At 44.7% G+C, this 15013-nt stretch overlaps 1 protein-coding gene across 2 annotated transcripts in view; it reads right to left on the reverse strand.

Moving 5' to 3' along the window:
* PLXNA4 (plexin A4) overlaps nucleotides 1-15013 on the reverse strand; it is a 505817-nt gene that overhangs the window by 57111 nt on the left and 433693 nt on the right. For both annotated transcript variants that reach the window (XM_064703091.1, XM_064703090.1), the window contains exons 15-19: nucleotides 14330-14466; nucleotides 12580-12747; nucleotides 5770-5863; nucleotides 4705-4944; nucleotides 3627-3773 (exon numbers count right to left, since the gene is read on the reverse strand). In XM_064703091.1, coding sequence (XP_064559161.1) covers nucleotides 3627-3773; nucleotides 4705-4944; nucleotides 5770-5863; nucleotides 12580-12747; nucleotides 14330-14466 — 786 coding nt within the window. The remainder of the gene's footprint in view (nucleotides 1-3626; nucleotides 3774-4704; nucleotides 4945-5769; nucleotides 5864-12579; nucleotides 12748-14329; nucleotides 14467-15013) is intronic.

Genomic DNA, 15013 nt, shown 5'->3' on the forward strand with positions numbered 1-15013 from the left:
ACCAATCCCAAACTCATCTGTTCAGGAAACAGTTTCAAGATGACCAATTACTATCATGACACTGATGGCTTGTAGAGCATTTTCAGGGGCCAAAGAACCTCTGACACATAGTTGGGATGCAGCATTAATGAGTTTTCCCATCTATTTCAAGATACAAGATCCAACTCACTTATTAATCCTGAGGTTTGTTGTTGGAATGTGGCCTGCTCAACTGAGAAGGCAAACTGCCAAAATCACATCCTAATCCATGCAATGGAAGTTGCTCCCTTTTGCTCTAGATCACTGTCCCAAAATTTTCTCACAGCTCGCTCGCTTTCCTTCTTGTCAGTGGATCAATAAATTGCTTAATTCTTTCCAATTTTCTCTTTCTTCAAGCCCTGCAGTCAGACGAGTCCATTCAAGGAATATCACACTAGACTCAGACAACCCCAGTCCCAAATCCCAGTGCAGATCCATCCTCAAAGCTGGAAGAACAGCCCCTCTCCATGGGTGGGATTTCTCTCACCAAATATTCCGCGTGCACATCCGAGTTCAACACTGCAGCATGATTCCAGAGCCAACAAAGAGAAAAACACTTTCAGGATGTGAGTTATGTGAGCTGCTCCCAATACCTTTGACATTGGGATGAGGCTTTTCATTCAGTGGAAGTTCCCATTTTTCTCCATTCATGACAAGGGGATCTAAGCTCCAAAAAAGCAGATGTTCAAAGTCAGGCCCAGTGTGTTCCCCTTCAAAGGTGGTTTCATCACTGGGAAGGTCTCACAATCCACAAGTGAAGCTGCCATGATCTGAGGGAATCTGGCTCTTGAAGAAGAAAGCCTACAAGGCTGCAGTGTTATTGTGAGCTTTTAAAAGAAACACAAGAAAATATGCACATGCAGCCCTCCTTTACTTCTTAATCCACCAAGTGGTTTTGGAGGAAGCGCATTTCACCTTCTCAAAGACTGACCATAAACCCATCAAAGAACAACAATCTGGCCATTTTTAAAGACTATTAATAATGAATTTGTTTTAAATTAGACTAAATATTCTAAATGTTTTCTCCAATGAAGTCTTAGTGGCCACCTGTAGGAGTTCAGGAGTTCTGAAGGAGTGTCTTTCCTGGTGCAAATAAAATTATCCCTCTAAGGATGAGATGAATCATGCCCTGAGCTGCTGCATTTGACCATCTCTCCATTCATTATAAAGAGTTTGGTGCACTTTCCAGGCTTTATCAGAAACCAGCAAACCTTCAGATGTGTTCCACATCTTCCCTGCAGACCTTCTCTGGCGTAGCCACTCACGGATTTTTCTCACATCTCTTTCTTTTCCTTGGAACAACTTGCCTCTGGGTTTTAGTCAATCTTCTTTTTAACCATCACCCAAACCTTTTATTTCCTCCCTATTTTTTTTCAAACACTTAACTCTGTCATTGTGTAAAAGACAGCTCAAAATCAGACAGCTCGAAAGAAGACAGATCAAAAGCGTGTTGACATCAACGTGTGTCATTGCCACTGCTCCTTCACTTAGAAATAATCTCTGTGTTGCACCAGTTGATTCATTCCCATGGCTCCCTCTCAGTTTATGCCATCTCATTTTGCAAGAAATGGTTTGTTCAACAATTTCCTCAAGGTCAGAGAGTAAATCTTTGGCAAAATCAGGAGGAGGAACTTCTATCAGTTATCCGGGGCATCAGAGAGACGATTTGATGCCTTAAGAAGGCTGAGCTAGAGCAGAGGCTGGGCAGAATAAAGCAGGGATTCATTCAAAGGATCTCCTCCATGGATGCACCTTGGGCAGCACCAGAGCCCAGCCAGGGCTGCACCCAAGATGAACCAAAATGGCCCCAAAATGCACGAGCGCTCCCGGGGTCTCTCCCTGGGATCAGTTCTGCTCCATTTGCACCTTGCAGTTCATTGTCCCATTCCAGCTTCAGCCCAGGCAGTCCCACCCTGCTTGTTTTTCTCTCTGCAGCCCACGGGGTTTGTGCTCCTGGGCTGGGATTTGGGTCATTTGTCCTTGGTGCCCAGCTGGAGCAGGAATTGTTTTGTCTCCCTGCTCTGTGCACAGAGCTCACCATCCCATAATTTGAAGCTCAGAACTGCACACTAAAGCAGCAGAGAATGTGAAAAAAAAAAAAAAAAGCTAAAACCTGAGGCATCAGTTTGTGTGAAACATGGTCCCAGCCTAAGCAGCAGAGATGCTGTGCCATGCTGGAGGAGGCATTTTCCAGCCCTGGTTCCAGACGCAAAGTCCATCCTTGAGCATCTCCATCATCTTCCCAGTTTCCCAGCAGTATCCCTCATTTCACCAGCATCAAAATTAAAAAACAATCCTTTTTTGATTGTTTTTAATCTTTGCTTCACTTAAACTGTTCAAAGCTGCAGGAGCATGGGAGTCTTCCCAACTAGTGCAGCCTGGCCAGATGCCATCATCCTGGATCCCCAGGGGTTGATTATTGCTCACCTGGCTTTGAGTTTTGTCTCCCCAGGATTGGCTTTGTCCGTCTCTGACTAACCATATGTTTAATCATATCCATGAAAATTACAGGGGACATTTATTGCCGTGCTCAAAAGCTTTGGTTTTCACACAGAGAAAATCTCTCATTCATTATTGCTCTTCTTGGAGAGTCTTAATGTGCTTTGCAATGAATCGAGAGTCATGGTGTATTTGCATGGCTGGAGAGGATTATTGCCTCTATTTTCCAGATGACAAACTTTGGCACAGAGAAGTTAAGTAGCCACTACAAGGGATCCCAGCAGCAGCCACAAACAAGACCCAAAATGGTCATCATGAGCTCTGCTTCTTTCAAAGTTCCCAGAAAAATCTTTTTAAAGATCAAACTCTCTGAGTCTCATTGCACTGAAATAAATAAATAAATTAATATGTGACAGATACAGCTTTGGGAGGCACAACAGAAGAACAGTTGTTCCCAAGGAATGAGAAACACTGATGTCAGTTGTCAGCTTTTGTTGTTCCCACCCACAGCTTGGTACAACTCCAGGGTGTTTGCTGATATGGTGTTTATCAAGCACCAGCATCAAGGAATTCAAATTATTGAGAGGAAAGTGAAAAAAAGGAGTAAATAAATAAACGGCGAGAGGAGGAGAAGCTCCCTCTGATGTAATCACCAGGTTCATTCTTCATCCAGGAAGGATTTGTAGGAGCACACTAAGATTTATAGAAATCAAAATTCTGAAGTCCAGTCATACCATTGTCCACATCCTGCCTTTTTTTTTTTTTTTTGTGTCTTACATAAAGGCAAATTTTAGTCACCATCCTGTCAACAAAGTGATGGGGACTGTGCTGAATTTAACACTTTCATGTAGGAACATGTTACACATGATCTCACATGAGAATTCAAGGTTCATACAGCCCATACAAAAACAGAAGAGAGGCAAACTCTCCTACTGGGGTTTGATCATGAAAGCTGTCTCACTGCCCACAAAGACCTCCAGGTCACTGTTCCACTGTTGTACTTCTCCAAGCTACCCTTGATGCGAATATTATATGAAGAAGGGGTCTTGATGTCTCTGGGAACTCAAGCAGTGATGCAAACCCCTTGGAGCCCTCTGCCAGCTCTCCAGCTCTGCTGTGCCCTCTCAAACCACCCAGGGAGAAGGGGCTGGGGGTCAGGCATCACTTACCATCACCTTGTGCCTCCCAATGAGGTTTGGGGACTCACAGAGGAGCTGCACGTCTGACACGGTCACCGCACAGGGCTTCTCCCCCACCAGCACGGTGTAGTTCAGCCTGGCATTGCCTCCTGCCACCGGTGGGATCAGATTCCTGCCCTGCACAGAGAGGAACATCACACCCCAAAATAACCAAATAAACACCAGGAAACAGTTTTCTTTCCCCCTCTGGTTCATTCCTGGGATACAAGTGTTGATATTGCATTTGATGGGATCACTGACACTGCTCCAGGCCAGGTTGGATGGATGGGGCTTGGAGCAACCTGGTCTAATGGAAAGTGTCCCTGCCCATGGCAGGGGGTTGGAATGAGATGGTCTTTAAGGTCCCTTCCAAGGTAAATATGATTCCATTATGACATTTGTAGCTCTCCATTTGCTCACACAGGGAGGAAAAGCCAATTTAGGAACTCACGCAGAGAACAGCATGAGTGGTCACAGACTCAAAGCATCACAACAGCCTGTCCTGCTCCTCCCTCTCTGCAGCTGAGTGGGAAATGCTCCATCTAAGTCCTGCACAATAAAGCCCTCACTAAACATAGGCAGGCAAGCAAGTCAGACCCCTTTCCAAACATGCAAAATGCATCTGCAGGTAAAATAACCTCTTTGCATATTCACAGTGTAAAAAGAGTTATACAGAAATGCTGCATCATAAAATTCCTTCTCTGTACTGCTGTGAAGCTTACAGAAATTTCAAGGGACTGATTTGGGTTAAAACAAAGGGAAGAGGAAGGTCTTGAATGAACAAGAAATGAAACAGAGTTGAGTATTTCACTGTCAGCCACATTGCAGGGGTAGAAGATGTTCTCTGGTGAACAGCAGTGGGTGCAAATTTAGGCTGCACCCAGGGGTTTATAATTTTTAGTTATGATTGTGGGCAGTGCTTAGTGTTTGCTGATGGTGACTCTGATATGGTTGGAATGCAGGAATAGAGGAAATTTCTGGGGTGGAATCAGGATGATATATGGGGGTGCGGGCAGGCACAGAGAGGCAAGAGGCAGAATTTCAGTCCAGTCCTTGGTGCCCATCTCACCTTCAGGATGATGGGACTTCCAGGCTTCAGCTCCAGGATCCCTGAGGGATTGAAAACCTCGAAGATGGGGTTGGGGTAGTAGGTGAAGTTGGTTTTGTTGAGGATCAGCAGGGACTGCACATTGTCAAGGATGAAGCCAAATTCCTCAGGGCGCTCGGCGAGCTCAGACTGGTGATTGGGGTCCACAGCCAGAGCTGGGGCCTGGCAGGTCATCTCTGTGCTGTTCTGCACCTCACAGTTCTGGGGAAAAAGAAACCAAAAACACTGAATGTTTATGGGAATAGGGACCCTGGCAGGTCATCTCTGTGCTGTTCTGCACCTCACAGTTCTGGGGAAAGAGACACCAAAAATGTTTATGGAATAGGACCCTCAGTCATCTCTGTGCTGTTCTGCACACTAGTTCTGGGAGAGAGACACAAACCAAGGTGTTATGAAATGCCCATCCTTCCTGGTGGCAATGCTTTCAGGAGAGGATGAGCAGACCCATGGTATTTTATCCATTCACGAATCAGGTAGGAAGCCTGTGCTGGGGCAGGTGTGTGGAGCAGTTTGCACTTCAACAGAGCCTCCTGTGCCTCTTGAGAGAGCTCAGACTCTGTTGCCAACATCAGAATCTTTCCCTGACTTTGTTTCCTTCTGGAAATAGAAGTTTCTTCCCTTATTTTTTGCACAGCACAGATTAGTCAAAACCTCACTACCACCTTGCAATCAGGTCTCACACTCTGGTTGCTTTTCCGAAAATGTTTGTGCAGTGCGTGCTCGGTTGTGCTCAGTTTGGATATCAGGTTACCTGAAATGAATCCCAGCAAGCTGGAGAAGCAAAAACAAAAGGTGAAGGTCTCAGAAGACCCTGAAGTTTGGTTCCAGCCCTGCCAAAAACCTTCTTTTTTGTGTGTGTGTCCTTCAGGGATGGAGTAATACTTATGGAAACAAACCATGCCCTCTTTTTTGGGCTGCAATAGGAGATTTCAAGCTCCAGAGGTGTCAGCCAGGCCCTGTCCCCAGCGTGGCATGTCCCCTCCTACTGGAATATTACCAATAGTCCAGCTCTGCAGTCATACTCACATTGACATGCTCCTTTCCACCATGCTTTGCTCGGATCTGGGGATTTTGGATGAGGTCCAGGTGAGTTCCCCACACAGCAATGGGAGTGTTGCCACTGGAGAATAAGAAATGGAATTAAAGAGGAAACCCAGGTGAGGAATGTCAGAGCTCATCACACCAGGAATAGGTGGTCTGTGTTCCTAAATGTTGGTTGCAAAGTGTCTGAGCACATCTCATAGTCCCGTAGAGAAGGAAGGAAAAACAACACAAAAAGTTTTCTTTCATTCATAAGGGGAGAAATAAGTTGTTGGGAAGGATGAAATTTTGACAAGAAAGTCTCACAGATATTTATGCTTAGCAGAAAGATTTTTAAATGTAGAGTCTGATGAAGGAATATAAATGAAAGCAAGTTTTGATATAGAAGAAAAGAATTGCTGAGCCAGTCTTACTGGATAACCAAAGAGGCAAAGAGTATGTTAGTTAGAAGGGGTTTTATGGCTTAGAGCAAAGGATAAACCCACCCCAAACAAGAAGATGTTTTTACCAAGCACAAAGAGATCACAGGCAAACAAGGCAGCAAATGGTGCAAGTAGAAAACAGACTCAGAATTTTCCACAGCAAGAAAACTGAAAAACAACTTCTAGCTTAAACTGTAATGCACTAACTTTTAGTGACTGGAGAACAGTAACATGAATATGGTAATTACAGTAGTTATGATAGGCTATAGATAACAGTTAAGGTATAGATTGGTTGATAATGTATGTAGTTGCTCAGCAAAGAAAAGTCTATAATGCATTGTAACCAAAACCAAAGGGTCTCCAGGGCTGCCTGCAGCTGGAGCTGACAGCTGTGGGCACAGCTCTGTCACCCACCATCCTACACTGCTGTGACACCTTGGGTACAATAAACTGCATTTTGTATACAATAAATATTGAATTTTGGATACAATAAACTGCATTTTGGAGAGTCCCTGGAGTCCCACATCTCTCATTCAGGCTCTTACAATAAAAGAAGAAAAATGTGTGCTGAAAATGTCATGTCAGGCAGCCTCTGGGTATGGATGCAGGGCTGGTACAGCAGGAGGTGGGACAGAGTGATCCAGGGCTGAAAGGAGAAGAGATGTCCAAGAAAGCAAAACCTTTACCTGTCAGGGCTCCCACAGCCAGGACAGGAGGAGGATTTGCCATCAGCACACAGGCCCATCTCTGAGGGTTTCCCAGGGTGAGCAGTGCTCTCAGCACTTTCAGCACCTGCCTCTATAACTCCCTTTGGAAACTGTCCAGGATGCAGTTTATTTCCTGCTGGGAAGGGGAGGCCATGTGGAAATCAATGGGGTTGTGAGGAGAAAGCTCAGAATCCCTTTCCTGTCCCCAGGTAAAGCTGCACGTACAGGAAAGGTGAGGCATGTGCATTATAAATGAGAAAACACCAGAGAATAAACACCCTGGGAGGAAGAAGGCAGCAATCTCCCCCGTTTCTGACCTTTGTTTTCAGTGCTCCTGATTTATCTTCCATTATTAATCAGCTGGGGAGGCAGGAGTGAATGCAAACACACACAGGAGAGCTGCCAGGTTTGGGTGAGCTCTGCTCCAGCCCCTCCAGGGGCACCCACACTGATGAACCAAACAGTTTTGGGGTTTATCCAGGGAGAATTGCCACAACCACATCTCTCAGCAGATGTTGGGGGACACTTTTCTGGGAGGCTTCTCATGGTCTTTCCCTCAAGGGCTGGACTGGTCCATGCTTAGGGCAACATTTGACCTTGAGTTGTGCAGAGTATCTCAAGTTTTTTCTCTCTGAAATATCAACTGTAATGGGAAATTTTATGGTGCAAACCCACATTTGGCTGTTTCCATAAAACCTGAATGAGTTTTTTTTGAATGCACAAGGGTTCCTCATGAAGTCACATGTCTTACAAAAGACCTTCCCTGCTTTACAGAAAAAAATATCCTCTCTCCAAATTTCAGCTTCCATGTAAAGATTCCTGACATCATCCAGGGAGAATTCTTCAGAACCCAGAAACGTATAAACCAAATTGTTCTTTCTCCACTGTCCTGGGTCTTCTGAATTTTGGCTGTGAGCCTTTATGTTAATAATGAAAATATAATTTTATTGTTATTATTATATAATTTAATAATAATATAATTACTACTATATATAATATATTATATTATATATAGTATATATAGTATATAAATTATATATTATATAATGTATATTTTATATACATATAGTATTTATAATATATATATTATAATTAATCTCTGCTGATTCAAACTAGAAGGGATTTTATATCTTTACTTGGCTAAAAGTTTTATGTGTTCCACAAAAATCCAATGTGTGAACACACCTACAGGTATGTGTGTCTATATAAAGACAAATCCTTTTATTTAATCAACCAAATCTGTGCACACAGCTTTAAACCCATGAGTTAAATATCCTCTATTTGGGTTGGAATTTGAGCTTCTAGGCTCAGACCACAGGTAATAAACACAGCCACAGCACCTGACCAGAGAGAGGGAAAGAAAAAAGATAAAGCAGTTTTTTGTTTGATGAAGAGTTAAAATCACCCCCAAATCCTCTCTGGTTTGAAAAAAAGGAAATAAAACTGTTTCTTGCCTTGAAAATCAATGGCCATTGGCATTTATGCCTGCATGTGGATGCTGAGCCAGGTGGGAGCAGAGCCTGGAGACCTGCTGCTGCCCAGCAAAATAACAGAGGTGCCAAAAGCCCTCAGAATTTAACAGTTTATTGCCCCAAAAGACCCTGAGTATCATTTTATGCCTTCAGACTCAGGTAATTGCTGGATGTAACTCAAATCAAACCCAGATCAAAAGTATTAATGGAGCTCATAAAATTTTATTTACTTGCCAACCCAGTGTGACTTCTTTTTTTGGCTATGGAAATAAATTAGCAGTAATCTGTTCTTTATTGTTTTGAAAAATAAAGGTTTTAAGCCAGGCTTGCTGCATTTCTTCACTGGTTTTGCAAAGCTGGTTTAGTGGTAATCATCTCTTCCCTGGGAACAGCTCAGTCCCACAGTTATAGCACCTAAAACTCTCCCTGACACCACAAATCCCCATGGTAATCCTGGATATTCCATCTCCTCTCTCCAGGGTTGTGCACCTTTGGAAGGACACAAAAGTGCTTAAGAAGGAGGATGAAATTGGAGAGGTCTGGTTAAAAATGCTCAAGTTAATGCTTCCTGATTTCAGATGAAGAAAGCAAAGAGGAGAGGTTGTACCCAAAAATGCTCCATCCCTGGAAATGCTCCAATAATCCCTGGAAGTGTTCAAAAGCTGTGTGGATGTGTCACATGGGGACACATTTTGGTGGTGAACATGTCAGTGCTGGGTAAAGAATTGGAGACAATTATCTTAGAGGTCTTTTCCAGCCTTAATAATTCCATGAGTGATGAGACATGTGCAGTCCCAGCCATCCATCCCAGCAGCTACACACACCACAAATAACCCAGTACCCCCTAAACAAGCAACTCACCCTTATTTCCATTTTTCTGGGTTTTGGGATGGAAGATCCCATCAATCCTAGCAGCTACACATTGCACAAATAACCTAGTACCCCCTAAACAAGCACCTCACCCTTATTTCTGGTTTTTTAGGATTTGGGATTTGGGATGGAAGATCCCATCCATCCCAGCAGCTACACACCCCACAAATAACCTGGTACACTCTAAACAATCACCTCACCCTTATTTCCATTTTTCTGTGATTTGGGATGGGAGATCCCATCCATCTTAGCAGCTACACACCCCACAAATAACCTAGTACCCCCTAAACAAACACTTCATACTTATTTCCATTTTTTTCTGGGATTTGGGATGGGAGATCCCATCCATCCAGCCATGGGACACAGAGTCCCTGCACCTGCAGGCTGGGCAAAGCTTTGCTGACACACCTGAGGCCAGAGAGGAAGAGGAAGGTCCCTGTGCTGCAGCTTTCCAGCGGATTTTCAGGAATTCACTCTCCTAGGCTGTCAATCTTGCACCTTTTTAAGCAGCACTGAACTGGCTTTCTAGGGGAGTAAAGTGATTTCTCATTTCACTGATAACCTGGACTCTGACTGGAAATAAAAGCCCCAAATGGAAAATCCTGACATTAAAGCTTCAAGCCCAACGTGCAAAGACTCAATCCGGCTAAATCAGTAAATTCCCTCACGGTAATTAAAGGCACTAATTGATTTGTGAAAACATCTTTGGGATGGGAGCTGAAGTGGGGGGATTTACAAGCCCTGCTCCTAATCCCCAGGGACTCCAATCAGTCCAGTTTGACAGGGAAGCAGAGAGCTGCCTGGATGAATGAGGGGAGACTAAGATTTCTTATTTTGTATCTTTTCAAGGAAATACCAGTGCATTTAATGACCAATTTCTCCCTTCCTGAGGCCATTTCTCCAGGCTTCTGAGAGTTTGGGCATCACTTTGATGCTTTCCACAACCAGGGCAAACGCTGCTCTCAGGCACCTTCATGTGAACCCTGTGAATTCACCAAAGCAGCATCAAGGGGGTGAGGAGAAAAAGGGATCCCTAACGAGGAGAAAGGCTCTTGGATGGGGCAGGGAGCAGGGATCCCTTTGTGTTTCATCTCAGGACAGAGCCCTGGGGCTTTCAGGCACCATGGCCAAGCAGGCAGAGCTTAGTCCTGAGGCATCAAGGCCATGAAGGCTGTGGGAAATGTAGAAATTTCAATTCCATTAAAGCTGTGTGAAATATAGGAATTTCAAATCCATGAGGACTGTGGGAAATGTGGGAATTTCAAGTCCGTGAAGGCTGTGGAAATTGTAGGAATTTCAAGTCCATGAGAATTATGAAAAACGTAGAAATTTTAAGTCCATGAAGGCTGTGGGAAATATAGGAATTTCAAGTCCATGAGGACTGGGGGAAATGCAGAAATTTCAAGTCCATGAGAGTTATGAAAAATGTAAAATTTCAAGTCCATGAAGGCTGTGGAAATTGTAGGAATTTCAAGTCCATGAGGGCTATGAAAAATATAAAATTTCAAGTCCATGAAGGCTGTGGGAAATGTGGAAATTTCAAGTCCACGAGGACTATGAAAAATGTAAAATTTCAAGTCCATGAAGGCTGTGGGAATTGTAGGAATTTCAAGTCCATGAGAGTTATAAAAAATGTAGAAATTTCAAGTCCATGAAGGCTGTAGGAAATACAGGAATTTCAAGTCCATATAGGCTGTGGGAAAGGCAGGAATTGCAGCTTACAAACTGTGAGAGAATGAAATGGTTCTTGGCTTAAATATTGATAAAATCATGGAAAGGCTTTTTCCCACTGTAGGAAACTGCAAAGAAGCAGCTGCTCATCTGTGACCACCAAAGCCACCCCTGCCCAAATACACCTATAAACAGAATTTGGAGTGTGGAGGGAACTTGGGATAAGACAAATGTGATACAATTGCCCAGTCCTCCCAGGTCTAGGGAGAAGAATGTGATTCTAGAGGAGACACTGGGATGCTCAAACACTCAGGGGAAGCTGCCATGGGCAAAGCACCCACCCAGGTGCCAGGGCCAGCTCAGGCTGCAGCTGGTGTGGGACCAGATAAGGAAAGAGCCAACCCTGGGAGGAGGAACTTTGTCCTTATCAAGTGTGATGCCTTGAGAAGGCTGAGCTAGGACAGAGGCTGGGCAGAGTCACAGAATAAAGCAGGGATTTATGGAAAGGATCCCTCCATGGATGCACCAGAGCCCAGCCAGGGCTGCACCCAAGATGAACCAAAATGGCCCCAAAATGCACGAGCGCTCCCGGGGTCTCTCCCTGGGATCAGTTCTGCTCCATTTGCACCTTGCAGTTCATTGTCCCATTCCAGCTTCAGCCCAGGCAGTCCCACCCTGCTTGTTTTTCTCTCTCCAGCCCATGGGGTTTGTGCTCCTGGGCTGAGATTTGGGTCATTTGTCCTTGGTGCCCAGCTGGAGCAGGAATTGTTTTGTCTCCCTGCTCTGTGCACAGAGCTCACCATCCCATAATGTGAAGCTCAGACCCACACACCAAAGCAGCTCAGAATGTGAAAAATAGAAAAGCTAAACTCTGATGGAGTGAGCTGGGCTGGTGCAAGAGGCAGCTGTGTTGACTCGGTGTAAAAAACTCATGATCCATCACATTCCATCATCCAGGTGTCCCTGATCCACAGCTTTCCATCACCCAGTGGGAAACTCCCTGACAGGTGTTCCACCTGAGTATAAACCCAACAGAGGTTGTGTTCTGGGAATTTTCTTCATTGTTTCTTTGGGATGCCCCTTGTCCTCTGATGGATCCAGTCTGTGACCATCACTTCAACTGACAGACATCAAAAATTGCAATGACCAAGTTCTGTGGAGCCTATGAGTGGTGCAATCTTTCTACTCTCATCCTTTCCTTTTCTTCCTTATGCTTTTTCTTATGTGATATTTTTAGGCTTTTGTAGTTTCATATTGCTGGAGATAATAACAACCAAAATGGCTTTGTAGCTGCTTTCCCTTAAAACCAAATTGTTCTAAAATAAACCTATATATATATAAATATAATATATAAATTTACATACATATAATATATATCTATATGTATATCTGCATCTATATATCTATATATTTATATATCTATATATCTATACATATATATATATTTAGGTATCTATTATACTAATCATTCAGTGTCATTTCACTCTAATCCGCCCTGAGGGATCTATTGGGTCTGGAAAGTTTCACTGCACAAATTCTTGGTGGACACAATCCTTGGAAATAATTATTCTACACCAAGGGCCAAAGTTATCAGGGCAATGCTCCTTTAAAAAACCATGGGAGTTGGGAGAAGGGTTTTCCTGGGATTCTCACCTGAAGATGCTCCACTCAGGCTCGATCCTCAGGATGGTGGGATCCTCTACATATTCATAGTGCAGCTCCTGATGGATCTTGGCCTTGTCCACTCTCACAGACACCTTCACCTTCTCAAAGCCTTCATAGGAGGCCGTGGTGTTACAGACAATGTGCTTGGTGGATCTCCTGGGAGGAGGAGAAAGTAAATGTGAACCAGCAGCAAAATGGTGCCAAAAAGAGCCCAATTATTTATTCTTATGTCCTGTGGCCCAAACCTGTGCACTGTAGAGGTGGAACTCAGTGTGAACCATTTGTTCCTGTAGCAGCGTCTGGGGAAATGGCATTGCCTTTTTGCTGGTTTAAATAAAACCACAAGAGCCCTCATCTCTCAGGACTCAGAGTAAAATCTGAACCCCAAGGGCAGTCCAAAGGAGGCCTCTCTGCAGAAGTATTTCTCTGTGAATAAACATTTGATGGATGTTTCCTTCCTGCCTGCAGACATGTGCAGCAGCAGCTCGTAAAAGGGGTGTTTGCACCTCAGCTTTGCAGCCTGGGATCATAAAGTTTGCGTTGCATTAGGACTGTAAGTCTTGTTTTAAGTGCAGTTTGCAGCATGCCTGGGACCTCTGGAAGTGCTAATACAGTGGGAAGCATTTTATGATTAAAGAGGATTCTGCATAAACCTTTCCTTTTTGGCAGGGCTCAAACCCAGCTCCAGGTCTGCGTTCCTTTCAAAATGAGTCAAAAATCTGGGCACCAAACACTCTCAGACTTCCCAGTCCTGTGATTTGTGATGCAGCCCATCTTATACCCCTAAAATGGGGTTGTAAGCCACCTCCAATGACTGCACCCTCCAGGTGCCCTGCAAATTCCCCCAAAAGACAGTGCTCAATCCCTCCTAAAATTCCCCAGCCTTCAGTGAGCATCTCCAAGCAGCTGTGGTTCCCACTTGGCATTTCAAATCACAGCCTGTGACTTCACCCTGCTGAATTTTGGATGCTGGATCACTCCACAGCCATGACAGGCTGCTAAAGAGGATCCCCACAGCCAGGAGAGGGAAGGGCATTGCCCCAGGGCAGTGCTCCCAGGTCTCCTGTGAATGAGCTTTTCCTCTGCCAAGGACATATTTGGGAGAAATGTGCCAACTTCATCTTCAGCCTCCATCTCTACTGGCAGCAAAATGTGTTGCTCTGGGTAGTTTGGAGCTGCAGGAGCCCCTGGGAATGGGATTCAGGCTCATTCTCACAGGGATCAGGGAACATCCAGCAGGTAACACTGACATTAAGCCTCTCTGAAGCGCCATTGAGCAGGAGCCAACACGGAGCTGAAATGTTGCAAATCATCCATTTCTTAGCACTACAGGACTATTCTGGGATAAAAGGGAGGTGGTTTAGTACTTCGAACTGATGTTGTCAGATTTTCTTTGTCACCTCCATTAAAGCAGGGACATGAAAATGAATCTTTTAAACGACGCACTCCCAGAGCAAGTAGCAGAGCGCAGGACCGTGGAGAATTGTACTGAAATCTGACAAGAGGCCACGGGAAAAAGCACATCAAATACTAGTCAAAACAATGAAATAAATCCTATTTTCTTTCCCCAAAAACATGGCCAGCAAGGCTGTGCATGGTGCAGAATGCACAAGTCCTGTTGCAGCAAAGGAGGCGCTTGAGGGACAAGGTGTCAGGGCTGCAGGAGAAGTTTCCTGACTTTAGCTGGCATTTAATCTTTCACACTCAGGCATGAGCAGCAGGAAGGGCTCATCTGTACCTGTAGAAGAGGCAGGGTTGTCTCCCAAAGGTCACAATGACATTGCTGCCAGCGTTGAGGTTGTTGCCTGTGATTGTCACCTGGGTGCCACCCGACACTGGTCCTCGCTTCGGCTTCAGGTCAGAGAGGGTCAGAGTCTGTGGAGGCAAAGGGAGGTGTTAGAGACACAGCACAGGGACCTTCCCTCTCCTGTTAGTGCTGGAGAGAGGGAGGCACCCCCAAGGATTAATCTGGGTAATTCTGAAGTTGGCCACATCTGGCTGATAAAGGAGCCTGGGGTGACACCAGAGCTGTCAGAGACTCCCTGCTCGAATGCCAGGTTGGTGGGATGAGTTCAGACCCAACCCCAGTCTGTTCTCACTCCTCCAAAATGAGCTCTGCCCTTGTACCCACTCAGAAATAATCCTACAAGGACAGGCCCGTTCCTGGAGCACCTTGGATCACAACCTCTCATCTCCACTGCTTGTTTGGCACAGGCCAGGGCTCTTTTTGCTGTCACACACCACCAGCTCTGCAGGATAACTCAGGCAGTGAACTGGTTTGATTGCATCTTAATGGAGAACTTCTACCTCCAAACTGTGGAACTCACAAGTGATGAAAATTGTTTGATTGTGAGAAGATCACTCAGCTTTATTAATTCTCAGAATCACAGGATAGTTTGGGTGAGAAGGGACCTTAAAGATC

Source organism: Zonotrichia leucophrys, chromosome 1A (genome assembly GCF_028769735.1).
Source record: "Zonotrichia leucophrys gambelii isolate GWCS_2022_RI chromosome 1A, RI_Zleu_2.0, whole genome shotgun sequence".
NCBI lineage: Eukaryota > Metazoa > Chordata > Aves > Passeriformes > Passerellidae > Zonotrichia > Zonotrichia leucophrys.